The sequence below is a fragment of the Lactuca serriola genome, chromosome 5 (genome assembly GCF_051521515.1).
Source record: "Lactuca serriola cultivar US96UC23 chromosome 5, Lser_US96UC23_V15, whole genome shotgun sequence".
Lineage (NCBI taxonomy): Eukaryota > Viridiplantae > Streptophyta > Magnoliopsida > Asterales > Asteraceae > Lactuca > Lactuca serriola.
Window position 1 is genome coordinate 78,139,106 of NC_136412.1, and position 14,193 is coordinate 78,153,298.

The 14,193-nt window shown below is 34.0% G+C and overlaps 2 protein-coding genes across 2 annotated transcripts; both read left to right on the forward strand.

The window, feature by feature from the left end:
* Positions 1–687: 687 nt before the first annotated feature.
* Positions 688–3,934, forward strand: LOC145052670 (uncharacterized). The gene is made up of 8 exons (XM_079000524.1): positions 688–1,145; positions 1,604–1,762; positions 1,872–2,203; positions 2,342–2,681; positions 3,091–3,239; positions 3,357–3,450; positions 3,522–3,593; positions 3,726–3,934. The coding sequence occupies exons 1-8, from the start codon at positions 780–782 to the stop codon at positions 3,768–3,770; spliced, it is 1,557 nt and encodes a 518-aa protein (XP_078856650.1). The 5' UTR covers positions 688–779; the 3' UTR covers positions 3,771–3,934.
* Positions 3,935–6,808: 2,874 nt separating this feature from the next.
* Positions 6,809–10,268, forward strand: LOC145052672 (aspartate aminotransferase, cytoplasmic-like). The gene is made up of 11 exons (XM_079000525.1): positions 6,809–7,037; positions 7,924–7,995; positions 8,146–8,291; positions 8,403–8,502; positions 8,605–8,725; positions 8,879–9,042; positions 9,117–9,254; positions 9,414–9,535; positions 9,609–9,703; positions 9,789–9,909; positions 10,049–10,268. Exons 1-11 carry the CDS (start codon positions 6,879–6,881, stop codon positions 10,131–10,133), a joined length of 1,323 nt encoding a protein of 440 aa, XP_078856651.1. The 5' UTR covers positions 6,809–6,878; the 3' UTR covers positions 10,134–10,268.
* Positions 10,269–14,193: the final 3,925 nt, after the last annotated feature.

Below are 14,193 nucleotides of genomic sequence, written 5' to 3' on the forward strand. Positions count from 1 at the left end.
AAAAAAATATTAATGACTAAATGTGTATAAAAATATTAAGGACTAAATGTGTACAAAGTGAGAAATATATTACTCTATTAAGTCATTTTTACCGGCTAACCTGGAGTAGCCGGTCATAAGGACTGAATGTGTACAGTTTAACAAGTTAAAGGGGTAAATATGGACGAAAAAAAAATCAGTGACTAAATGTGTACAAACCGAAAAATACATTACCCTTTTAAGTGATTATCCCTATCTAAAATTCCATTCCTTAAGAGTTCTAAAGAGAAGCCTTTTAAGTCATTATCTCTATTTAAAACTAGGTGTGAGACCCGTATATTATACGAGTTAATTTAAAAAAAAAAGATTAAACACTAAAGTATAAATAGTAAATATTTTTTAATATAAAACTTTAAAATAAGAAAAGAATAAATGTTTTCATATATATTATATTTAATACTTTATATAAGTATATTAATTTAATTTTAAAATTTAAAACAAATTAGAAATTGACAAGTAAATAATATTTATTTCAAAAATATCACAAAATAATAAGTGTCAAAACTCATGAGAAATTGACAAGTGGCAAAATTGTTTTCATTTATTAGAAAGATTTATTAGAAAGGATTCCATTCCTTAACAGATCTAAAGAGAAGGCCCAACTCATACTCCCTCGTCCCTCCCACATTTTATCATCCTAAGGCCCAACTTTGATAAGCACACAACCACACAGTCACACTGCGACATCTCATCGGCTTACTTCTTAGCGCAGTCGGAACCCTAATCTCTCTGCATCAACAATGGCGGCCGTCGGTTACGACTACGAAGATGGAATGCCGTCCTCCGCCGATGGAGGTTTGTCTTACGACCCTTCTTTCGTCCCCGACCCCGTCAAATCATTCGTCGTCCATCTCTACCGTCACATCCGGGAGAAAAACGTCTATGAGATCCATCAGATGTACGAGACTTCATTCCATACGCTAAGCGACCGTATGTTCAAGGATACCCCTTGGCCTTCCGTTGAAGCCGTTGCTCAGTACGTTGATAACGACCATGTGTTCTGCTTGCTTTACCGCGAGATGTGGTATCGCCACCTGTATGCTAGGTTATCTCCAACTCTCAAGCAGAGGATTGATTCTTGGGATAATTACTGCAGTCTGTTTCAGGTATGCCCTATGATTTTCCTCTCATAGTGTTTTCCTCGGATTATAGCTGATACTCTGACGAGCTCATCAGAATTTTTGCACATAGATTGTTACCTGTGAGCTTACGAATGACCTTGTATAGACTATTGTTTTTATTTGTCGTGAAACCCCAAGGTTTTATCAAATTAGACTGTTTAGTCATGAGACCACATAAGCTTGAGAGTTAAGCTGTTAAATCATAAAACATCTTTGAACTTGAGATGATTATCAATCTCAATATTCTACCTACTATAAATTCTACTACGAAAGAGATAATGGATTCTTTATGGTTTGAGATTGGAACTACTGTATTTCGAAATCTGGATTAATTTATCCCAATGGTTAATTCCAACTCCAGGCTACAACAACCTATATCAACCATGATCAAAGAGATTTACGATTAATTCAATGCTCATGTGATTGATTTTGTATCTTTGCAGGTGGTGTTACACGGTGTGGTGAACATGCAACTACCTAATCAGTGGTTGTGGGACATGGTGGATGAGTTTGTATATCAATTTCAGTCATTCTGTCAGTATCGTGCCAAAATGAAGAACAAAACTGAGCAGGAAATTGCACTACTGAGACAACATGATCAGGTAAGCAACTCAATTATGTTTCAGGGTTATCATGGATGCATCAAACTAACTTCAAACTTACATGGATACCTAATTCTGATGGAATACAATGTTCTTCGTATTTTCACAGGCATGGAATGTGTATGGGGTTCTCAATTTCTTGCAAGCATTGATGGAGAAATCTTCGATCATTCATATTCTTGAGCAGGAAAAAGAAGGTCTTGAACAGTTCACAGCTACAGATGGATATGATTATAATGGTGGAAGTAATGTTTTGAAGGTGTTGGGTTACTTCAGCATGGTTGGATTGTTAAGAGTTCATTGTTTATTGGGAGATTATCAAACTGGATTGAAGTGTTTACTTCCTATTGACATAAGCCAACAAGGTGTTTACACTAGTGTCATTGGAAGTCACATCACAACCATCTATCATTATGGGTTTGCCAATCTTATGTTACGAAGGTATTTTATATCTCTATATCTTCAAACTTCACCTTGTTTCTTTGCAAATATGTTTTAAAACTATGCTTACAATTTAAAATGATCATTTGTTGTTTTCATGAGAAACTGAATTATGATTTTGCATTAATAACTATGCAGGTATGTAGAGGCCATACGTGAATTCAACAAAATTCTTTTATACATCTACAAAACTAAGCAGTATCACCAGAAATCTCCACAATATGAGCAAATTCTAAAGAAGAATGAGCAGATGTATGCTCTGTTAACAATCTCCCTCTCTCTTTGTCCCCAAGTCAAACTTGTTGATGAAACAGTCAACTCTCAACTGAGGGAGAAATATGGTGAAAAAATGTCGAGAATGCAACGATATGATGATGAATCATTTGCACTCTATGATGAGCTTTTCTCATATGCATGTCCCAAATTCATCACACCTTCTGCACCAAGCTATGAAGAGCCACTTGTAAACTACAACCAGGTGCAGTGTTTATCTTTTTGTTCTACACTAATTCTAGACAGAAGGGTAAAATGGTCATTATAGTCATTTTCATTCGGTACAAAAACGAAAGTCTTCGATCTTACAACACTTAAAATACCTCATGGGGAAAAAGAAATGTGTCGTAATTTGTTTTTGTGAATTTGTATGTTATGGTTGCGTATAGACAGAAGGGTAAAATGGTCATTTAATGTCACCTAGACAGTTCATTCTGTCCAAAAAAAGAAAGTCTTTGAACATAGAACACCTACCCTTGATCATAAAAAGGCCCTAACTCTTTTTTTGTGGATCTATATTATATCGGATGCATATAGACAGTAGGGTAAAATGGTCAATTGACACTGGGAAATAAAAGAAACATGATGTAACTGTGTTGACCTATTTGTTATAGGATGCATATAGGCTTCAGTTAAAGCTCTTCCTTTATGAAGTAAAACAGCAGCAACAACTGTCAGTTGTGAGGACTTTCTTGAAAGTCTATTCAACTATTTCTCTTGAGAAGCTTGCATCCTACATGGAAGTAGATGAATCCACTTTAAGGTTAATTACATTACATTACATGCTTTTTTTATTTCCATTATGTATGTTTATTGCTCATTCTTATATATGCTTTTTGTGTTTGGATCAAACCAACTAATCCAACATGCTTTTTTACAGGACAATCTTGATGACATACAAGCACAAAACACATTCTGTTGGTGCTGATGGAAAAACTATATCCAATGCTGACATCGATTTCTACATTGATGATGTAAGAAATCCTTTTTTTTTTTTTGCAGTGGTGTTTTTTTGTTGAATTGATTTTTCATTTTCTTGTTATAGGATTTGATTCATGTGGTTGAATCCAAGACACCCAAACGATATGGTGATTACTTCTTGCGCCAAATTGTTAAGGTTTGTCAATTAAATATGTTTATGTTTTTTTTTCTAAAAAGTTCATTTGGTTATGTTGTTGATTTGGGCTTAAGATTTCTTTGTTTGTAATTATTGAATATTTAGCTAAAAGCCTTAACATTTTTTTTGCAGCTTGAAGCAGTGATTGGTGACATGGATAGAGTAAAGCTGGAATGAGTTTTTTTGTATGAAGAGCAAGTTTTGTTGGCTTTATCTTTTGAGATTATTGTGTGCTGAAGGATATTGTTTTTGGTAGGCCCAAAGAGTAGTAGTTATATTTAAAGACACCAATGTTTGAACCTTGTTTTTACCCAGCAATGTAAAAGCTCATCGCTATTTAACTGCCTGTATAAATGGTGTCGAATTAATTTTTTAAAACTATCAACTTAAATGATTGGTTTATGAAGCACAAATTACAAAGAATTTACAAGTATGATTTCAAAAAATGTAAATTTGAGAAGCGAGAATGAAGTGATCCTTACAAGATTAAGCTGTAGTTGTTATGGAATACTTGTTTTTAGAGTTGAGAAAAAAGAGATGGAATAATGGTAGATGTTCCACGAGAGGCGATTTTGAGACCCTTAAAGCTAGAGAGACCCCTAAGACATGTTTAGACCATTTACTAAATGTATTACTTGTCTAAGACATGCGTTCAGACCTTAATCCGAGACAATACTTGCTTTCGATTGAAATCGGGCTCTATCAAAGTTCGGATTTCGGCCACAAATCATGCCTTGATCTTGAATAAGATGTCTAGCGGGATCTATTAGGAAGTTCTTTGGTGTATTCTTTTTTCCAATGAAATTATGTTGGTGACCAAATTTGGTGTTGAGTTGAATGCTAAACTGGACATCTGAATGGAAATATTAGAGGAGAAAGGGATACAAAACAACACTGTTAAAATGAAGTATATTTTGTTCAATTTTAGTGGAAAGGGGATGATGAATGAGTAGATGCAAGTTTAGAGGAGTACACTCTTAAACAACACTGTTAAAATGAACTATATTTATGCAATTTTAGTGGAAAGGGGGATGATGAATGAGTAGATTTAAGTTTAGATGAGTACACTCTTAAACAACACTGTTAAAACGAAGTATATTTTATGCAATTGTAGTGGAAAGGGGGATGAGGTATGAAGGTAGATGTCACCTATTGCATAACTAAAAGGGAAAACCTTGGGAGTATTGTGTGACATAAATGTCCCGTTAAAATTGAAGGTGAAAATGGTTTGTCAATGTTAGGTCATCCAAGATTGACCACAAGAGGATGATTGGAGTACTAAAAATGAGGATATTGAGGTAGGCTTACAAAACTTTGCTGGATAAGATACCGAATATGATTTTAAGAATCTCGTTGGGAGTGACAAAAACCATTTTTTTTTTGAAAAGAAGTGACAAAAACCACTTAAAATTGAGGAAATGATAATTAAGGTGGTATGAACATATCATTAACGATGGTAAATAGACTAGAGTCGGTGGTGATTAAGAGTGTAAGTGAGCACATCCTATCTAGGCTCGAGCACAACTCGTTTGTTAGACCAACTTAAATAGCCTAAACTTGATTTGATCTTGACTCATTAAGAAGTTTGTTTATATTCATTAATAACTTAATAAGTAAATGAGTTTGGAAATAAGCTCGAGCTCGGCTCATGCTTGTTTAACTCGAGCTCGAGTTGAACTTTTAATGAGTCGGTCCTTGAAGCAGCTTACAAATAGTTTTGTTCACTTACATCTCTAATGATGATACAGGGAGATGACGTCCTAGAAGTATGTGAGAGGATGGGATGAAGCTAGACATGACAAGAGCTTGCTTTTGCGAAGACATTACCTTAGATAGTTGAATATGATAGCTAAACATCTTGGTACATGAGTAGTCTCGTCTCCTTGTATGTTTGTTTTCATATATGTATCGTTCATATCAGGACCGTTTCAAATATATTTTGGACCCATAACGAAAGAAAAAAATAGACCTTTAAAATACACAAATGTCGTCAATTTTTTTTTAAAATAATAACTTAATAATTGAAAGAAAATTACTTATACTATCTTCTAAATATAACAATTTCCATAAAAAAAATTGAACCCCTTTAAAAGATGGGGTCTAGAAGGTCGTCTCTATTGCCCGCCCACCTTCTGGGACATATGTTAGTATTTACATTTATTATCATTTTACTGCTTACATTGACTTACTACCATTGTTTCTTTTTGCAGTTCTAAGATTCGTATGTGTATTATGATTTATTTATGTATGTCTTACTGTTTATCTTGACTTATTTTTCTCTTGTTTGTCTCATTTACATGTTATTTATTTATCTTTTTGCGAATGTCAATCTATGTAATGCAATCATTTTTATTTATATGTTATCAATTTATTTTTTGCGAATGTCATCTATGTAATGCAATCGTTTTTCCCTTATAATAATAGATTATAATAGAATATGACTGTCGACACTTATATTTTTAATCCTATTCTAATTAGATTTCCGAGGTCTATTGCTTTAAAGATATTGATGGAGAGTAAATGAAATATAATAAAAGTTATATCTAAAAGTATGACACCATAAAGATAATAAAGACAAATAATGATAAAATGAAAAATATCTTAAAAAAGTAAATTACACGAACGATCCATATGTTTTTGGGTAATTTGTGCGTTTGGTCCCTAATTTTTTATTTTTTTATTTTGATGGTTCATATTGTGTTTTTGTTATGTGTTTGATCCATGTCTTAATTAACAAAACTATTTTGCTATTGATTTTTTAATTCATTTGAATAAATACACCCCAACCCCATCCTTCTCATATTATCTTATATATCTTATTATTTTTTTATATTTAAATAATAATTTTTTTAGATAAAACAAAAACAAAACGCATAACAAAAACAAATATTAAAAACCAAATACGTAATAAAAACAAATATAAAATTAAAACACAATTTACTCTGTACAAAAGTTCCAAATTTCATTCATCGTCTTCTACTAAAATGTCAATATCAATATCCCTATCCTAGCAAACGTTTCTTGAAGTTTGTGCCAACCTATAATCGCGTAGCCGCTTACGCTACCGTTTACATCTATCTGGATCCTCGTGCCGACGTTACCTAACGTCGTCAAGCCCTCATCCTTATCGTGGCACTGTGGGCCCCACAATCTCCATCCAGGTCACCACCTCCCTCACTCGCCACGTCATCTTATTCTATAAAGTCATACCGATCTGAACGTTTTTCGACTAAAAAGAGCGGGGCAGACGCAAATACACAAACGGAAAACGTAAACAAGTCAAAAATGAACTCCTCGTCGGCCGATCGGAGGTTGTATATGCTTTCACGTCACCTCGCCGGCGCGATTGGTAATGAAGGTAGCGGTATCTCTTCTTCTCCAACTTCTGCCGGAAATTCTGTATTCGCTAACGTAGTTCGTGCTCCCGAAGATCCGATTCTCGGGGTAATCTTTCTTTATACCTGTAAACAAAGCTGTACTTGTTTCATCTTAGTTTTCAGCTCCGTTATTGATACGTTTGTCCGAAACTAGTCGAGAAATTTCTGGAAACTACGATATCGTATCAGGTAACTAGATTGATAGAGAAAAGTCGTATTCAACTCAATGAAATCCATATCGATTTTGCGTTTGAGTCGAGTGCTAGGTATGAACTTCAGAAGTCGGTTATGATATTCTTTTGGAGTTGTTGGAGTAGATTTGTCTTAAATTTCCGATTATAATACTCCGGATCAGTTTATATATGGGCATTTGGGTTTGATTTATGTATATATGTATTTGTCTATTTTGATGTGATCATCAATGCATCGTTTGTTCAGGTTGAATATATACTATCTTGTCCGAAGATTAAATACACATTTTGACTTTTGCAGTGAAACTCGTATGATCTATTTGGGAATTACTGATACAATATGATATACATATCTTTTGAGATCCCTAAAATGACTTGTTTGATCATGTAATTCAAAACATATCTTTAACATTCAGAAGCGAGTGAGTGTATAATTATGATCATCGCTATCATATTTCATTTGTTGAGGTTACATAATTCTCATTTTAGTTTGTCTAGTATTCTTCGAGACACTGACACTATATACTTCAGTGTACAAATTGTGCAAATGGCTTGAGTTTCCTACATTGTATGATTATCTTTCTTACATTCTATAACAAAGTATTCTCATCGGAACAATAGCAGAGCATAAGAATGGTGTTCAATGAGTTCTTTAGTCAACACTAATTAGTAAAAAACCTGGACTGCCTTGTAAACTCTTCATGTTTAAAATGTTACTGGTTCAAACTTCATCACTCTTTCTTTATGTATAATGACTTGCAGGTTACTGTTGCATATAACAAAGACCCAAGCCCTATCAAGCTAAATTTAGGTGTTGGTGCTTATCGTACAGAGGTTAGTTTCTTTTTTCAATTCCGTACTTTTTGGTTACACTTTCAACCAACTCTACTGATCCTAGTGTCTATAGTTCAATAAGAGTTGAATCTAAACATCTATATTTCAACTACAATGACTGAATTGCCTGATTTGCTATTGACACCACAGGAAGGAAAACCTCTGGTCTTAAATGTCGTGAGAAAAGCAGAACAGCTACTTGTTAATGACAGGTCTCGAGTCAAGGAATATCTCCCCATTATTGGATTGGCAGATTTCAACAAATTAAGTGCAAAACTTATACTCGGATCTGACAGGTGTGAAGTGTGAACTGTGAACCTACCATTTATTATGTTATCTATGTATATTTTCACTTTCTTGAAACACGATTTTCTTTTTCTAAATATCTTTTTTGATCTTTTTAACAGTCCTGCTATTCAGGGAAACCGGGTGACAACAGTACAGTGTTTGTCAGGTACTGGGTCATTGCGAGTTGGAGCTGAGTTTCTGTCCAGACACTATTACCAAGTAAATATGTTTTCTTTTTTCATATCTTAAATTAAATTACTAGATACTTGCATAGACATTAAAAAATTTCCTTTTGTTGTTGACAACTTTTCACATCTGCAGCGTACTATATATATACCCAATCCAACATGGGGAAACCATACAAAAATATTCACTCTTGCTGGTTTGACTGTGAAAACATATCGCTACTATGATCCTGTAACACGTGGATTGAACATCCAAGGTTTGCAACATTCTTAAAATTGTTATTATTTGCTACATATATGGAGCTGTTTAGTTTTCATTTCCCTATTTTGATTTATTAAGTCTCTGTTTCCCCCTTTTTTTTTTCTCATTAAGTGAATAAACCAATTAGACTTGTTTTATGCTTACACAGGCTTACTAGAAGACCTGAGTTCTGCTCCATCTGAAGCAATTGTCCTTCTACATGCCTGTGCTCATAATCCAACTGGTGTTGATCCAACACTTGAACAATGGGAGCAAATAAGACAACTGATTAGATCCAAAAGTCTCTTACCATTTTTTGATAGCGCATATCAGGTGAGTTTTATACTTTTATGTTTAAAAAAGACTATTTATATTTAGTGCTAAAGATTTGGCACTTGAATTTTTAGGGTTTTGCAAGTGGAAGTCTGGATAAAGATGCTCAATCAGTTCGCATGTTTGTTGGTGATGGTGGGGAATGTTTTATAGCTCAAAGTTATGCTAAAAACATGGGGCTTTATGGGGAAAGAGTTGGTGCTTTGAGCATTGTAAGTCATCACCTTTTCACATATATATTTTTTCTCTTTGCTATGATGAGGATACTGAGGGCATTAACGTCTTTTGTAATGGACCTAATTGACTATATCTTCGTTTATGCTGATCTGATGGATTTTGGTTTTGTTAATTTGATATGTTATTCCTAACAGGTTTGTAGGAGTGCTGACGTGGCAAGTAGGGTAGAGAGCCAGTTAAAACTTGTGATAAGGCCCATGTACTCAAGTCCACCTATCCATGGTGCTTCAATTGTGGCTACCATTCTCAAAGACAGGTAAAAGGGCATTTATGTCTTTTTGAATTAGGGTTTCATGAGTCTGAATTTGCATTTGGTGAATCTATTGCAGAAAGTTGTATGATGAATGGACCCTTGAATTGAAGGCAATGGCTGATCGTATTATTACCATGCGCAAACAGCTTTTTGATGCTTTATCTGCTAGAGGTACACTACCTCTTAATTATTATTATTATTATTTTTCATTTTCTTCTGTTTTAATTTTTGTGTGTTGTGTGTTGTGTGTTGGCAGGGACACCTGGGGATTGGAGCCACATTATAAAGCAAATCGGGATGTTTACATTCACAGGGCTTAATACAAAGCAAGTCACCTTCATGACAAAAGAATTCCACATCTACATGACATCTGATGGGTAACAACTAACCAATATCATTTTTCTTTGATAATTCTATTCTACACAGTTATAGCATTATAACGTATAATAATAATAATAATAATAAACAAATGAATGAAAGTAGATTGCTATTTCTTACAAATGAAAAAAAATGCAGGCGCATTAGCATGGCGGGTTTAAGCTCAAGGACTGTTCCTCACCTTGCAGATGCGATACATGCTGCTGTAACAACTGTTGGTTAAGTTAAGTAAGTTGGTTTTATATTCTTTCTTTTATTTTTCCTCCAGTTTAATTACTGTTGTTGTAATAATGGACTGATATGATTGATAATCTCAATTGTGTTGCTTTAGAGAGAATAAAGGCTTATATTTTGTTAACCAATATTAGCTCTGGTTCAATTCATACATTTAAAAAGTTTTCGGGAAAAAGTTAAGTTGAATAGTCTTATGAAAATTGTGATTCTTGAAGAGTAAATATATAATCACACGATCTTACACAAGATACAATGGCTCTGAAATGACATGTTTAATAACCAATATTATTGTATTTCTTTTTAAGAATATAATCAGTTAAATTCAAGCATTTAAAGAATCAAACGTTATATCAACGAAACGAGAGGGATGTTTTGAATGTTTCTTGGTGAACTTATTTGGATGGGCTTGAAACACAAAAGGCAAAATCAAATTTGACCCAAAACGTAACGGACCTAAGCAAACAGAATTCATAATTGAGAGAAATTCTATTAATCAAAGTCGAGATACTCTCAAAACATCCAACTCGATTTATAGGATTGTTTAGAAGTTCGAAAGATATTGTCAAGTTATTGAAATCAATTGGATAAATGGAAATATCCTTTTTTTTTTTTTTTTTTTTTTTTTGTGAATTCACAGTAGAGCTGGTAAAACTCACAAAATCCGCCAAGTCAACACAAAATAAATGGATTTTTTTTAGACACGACATTGACACGAAGAATAAACATGTGAAGTTGGGTGTTAAGTTCGACTTGATATAAATATGGCACGACAGAATACGTTTACCAAATCCATGTCTAATTCAAAACAGAATAAAATCATATAGTAGAACCAGATGAAATAATCAAACACCTATATTGAAATTAGCTTTGTTAGGACTCAGGAGCTCCGAGTATGACATGGGCATTGTAAATCCCAGCTAATCAATTGTCATGTCTTTTTTGTTTGAGTTGTAATATGTCATTTTTGTCCTTCTCCTAGTTTATTAAATATTTTTTTTAAAGCATTGAAGATTTGATCTTTAATGCAAGTCAAGTAGGGGTAAACGCGGTGCGGTTTAGTGCGGTTATTGGCTAAAATCTCACCACTAACCGGCAACCGCAAATGCGGTTAATCCATTTTCAAAACCGTTTGGTGTTGTTATTTTTGTGGTGCAGTTTTGTTTTTGTGTGTTTCGGTTATTAACCGCATGGATTTGGTGCGGTTATTTTGTGTTGTTTTTAATCGCACTTTAGAGTTCAAACAGTTTTAAGAGTTTAAACATATTACTTGTAATAATAAAAAATCATAATGTATAAAACAATTAACTTAAATTACAAACAACTAATATCTTAAAAACTTTAAATTGCTAGTAATTAACAATAAATATATGAAAATTATTAAATTTCACCATTTTCCAAAGTTAAACATACAAAAAGATAACATTTTTGTTTTTTAGAATTTTATCATTTTTTCATCCATGAAACTTGTCTTCTTTTTAATATTTAATATATTAATAATTAATAAAAAAATTATATATAATATATGCAGTGCGGTGCGGTTTTTGAAAACTAATAACCGCACCGCACCTCAAATTTGCAGTTTTTGTAAAACAGAGAACCTCATCATCGGTTTTTATTACGGTTGCGGTTTATGCGGTTAAATTTAGTTGCAGTGTGATTTTTGTTCACCCCTAAAGTTAAGTAATCGTTAGTTGTTTCATGATCATCATATTTGTTCACCCCTAAAGTTAAGTAATCGTTAGTTGTTTCATGATCATCATATAAATCTGTGAACATTTCCGGTGAAATAAATACTTATATGGACTGTGAACTAATTTGAATGTCAATGTGAGACTAGCTCGCTTGGTAGAGATTTTGCCTCTTAAAATGAAGGTCTCGATTTGTAATTTTAAGAAGTGTACGATATCAATTGCATATAGAGGCATTCATGCAGTTTATAAATTTTGCGATGCAGTTTGTTATTTGTTATTTTGTCAAACGACATGGTCTTTCAACCATTTGAATAATTTAAAATAAGACGAGTATGGTCTATAAAAATTATATATAAGTAAAAAAAAATAGGTGTAAGAGGACTAAGGGTTTTAAGGGGTGATTAGGATTTGCTTATTTAAAACAAAATAATGTTTAGTTAAGTTTGTCGCATCATCTTTTCGCTAACTTTTATCAAATAAAAGAACTTTCATAAAATATCATAAATGCTTAACCTTTTCATAAGTTTCTTTTTCTTAAACTTAACTAATTTATCATTTATGTATCTTAAATGTTTTATTAAGTCCATTCATATAATTTATTATTAATACTAACATATGTTATATTTTCGGGTATTTCTAATGTAATCTTTCTAAAAAAAACTTACCAAGTATTTATCATTAATTAACATATGTCATATATATCCTAATTATAAACACTTAATGTCGAAAAAAAATATAACTAAAAAAATAACTTGAGGGTATTTTTTTCCTAAAACTACAGAAAATAAAATTCTCACAGATATAATTACAGAAAGAAAAAACAATAAAATATTATGTAACTGCAATATTTTATAATATTTGATAAATTTATAACTTTTTTATAAAATATCATTTTTATTTTGTTTATTGAATTAATTGATTAAGCAAATCTAAGATTGAAATATAACAAAGGTATAAAATAAAGTGTTATTAAATATATGGATCAAATATGAGAAATCCTAATTTTTTTTAAAGGTCAGAGAAAAATAGTAAAAAAACTTTAGAAAAACGCCTTCTTTTTCAATGGTAAAAAGTTTTCCAAACGTTTTTTCAAATAGTAATGTAGCACCCGGTTCCTGGTACGTAAATGTTATTTGAGTATTTCCTTTCTTTTAGCCTTGGACTCGGCGAGTCATAGGTCCGACTCGCCGAGTGGATGCGGGACCCGGGACACGTTTAAGTTGGCGACTCGGCGAGTCCATATCCTGGACTCGGCGAGTCATAGCTGTTGGATGAAACCCTAAGTTTCAGGGGTTTGCACCCTATTTAAAGGACTTATCAGCCCCAAGCCGGCCCCTATTGACCCTTAAAGCCCTGTATCTCTCGTTCTAAGATATTCTTTGAGAGTTTGAGGTTAGTGTGTGTGTTTTTGAAGGTTTGGGAAGGAGGAAGGAAGTAGATCCAGAAGAAGGGAAGCCATCCAGGCATTATTTGTGTTCTTCCAGCAGTTCCTTTGAGGTATAACCCGTTTTCCCCTTGATTCTATGCTTAAAACTTCATTTAGGTCCTTCTTGGTCAAATCCCCAAGCTTGTATGTGCATTGTATGTCGTAATAAGATGTTTGGCCTCTGGATCTAGGCAAGATTGAGCTCCAGGAGCTCAGATCTGTTAGCTTTATGGCCCCATGTTGCTTGTTAGCCCTAGATCTACCCCTTTTGAGACATTTTGAGCCCTAAAATCCATATTGGTGAATATCCACACGTAAAGTTGGAAACTTTACGTGTGATTCGTGTCCTAGAAGTCCAGATCTGTGAATGGCATGGACTGGAATCGAGCAAATCTGTGTATTTAGTGGATGCATGGCAACGACTCGGCGAGTCGTTCATATGACTCGGCGAGTCTGTTCGCGAGTCTCCGAGTTTGTCCCCTTTTCGTAGTGTCGAGTGAGCAGTGAGTCACGGGGTGTGACTCAGTGAGTCGGAAGCTTAACTCATCTATGGAGGTACTCGGCGAGTTCAAGGCAATCTCCTTAGATCAAGAACAGACTCGGCGAGTTGTTCATACAACTCGGCGAGTCTCAACATAAGTGTTCTTCGGATGAAGATGGACTCGACGAGTTGTTCATACAACTCGGCGAGTCTTAGCATCAGTGTTCATCGGATGAAGATGAACTCGACGAGTTGTTCATATAACTCGGCGAGTAGGATGAAGGACTTGAATATTGGTTAAGAAGGTAAACCCGTCGAGTCGTCGCCTAACACGACGGGTAGGATCGGGATTCAGGGCAGTCGTCTGGATAGGGACTCGGCGAGTTGGAAAGCCAACTCGGCGAGTCGGGTCAACTGAAAGTTGACTCTGACTTTGACTTAGGGCATGGTC

What these genes read in the sequence shown, in the direction of transcription:
- LOC145052672 (XM_079000525.1), top strand. Translation starts at nt 6,879, where the DNA reads ATGAACTCCTCGTCGGCCGATCGGAGGTTGTATATGCTTTCACGTCAC. An exon ending in CCGAAGATCCGATTCTCGGG is followed by an intron (nt 7,038 to 7,923) that starts GTAATCTTTCTT and finishes AATGACTTGCAG; the next exon opens with GTTACTGTTGCATATAACAA. An exon ending in TGTCCAGACACTATTACCAA is followed by an intron (nt 8,503 to 8,604) that starts GTAAATATGTTT and finishes TCACATCTGCAG; the next exon opens with CGTACTATATATATACCCAA.
- LOC145052670 (XM_079000524.1), top strand. Translation starts at nt 780, where the DNA reads ATGGCGGCCGTCGGTTACGACTACGAAGATGGAATGCCGTCCTCCGCC. An exon ending in GCCAATCTTATGTTACGAAG is followed by an intron (nt 2,204 to 2,341) that starts GTATTTTATATC and finishes ATAACTATGCAG; the next exon opens with GTATGTAGAGGCCATACGTG. An exon ending in GTAGATGAATCCACTTTAAG is followed by an intron (nt 3,240 to 3,356) that starts GTTAATTACATT and finishes GCTTTTTTACAG; the next exon opens with GACAATCTTGATGACATACA.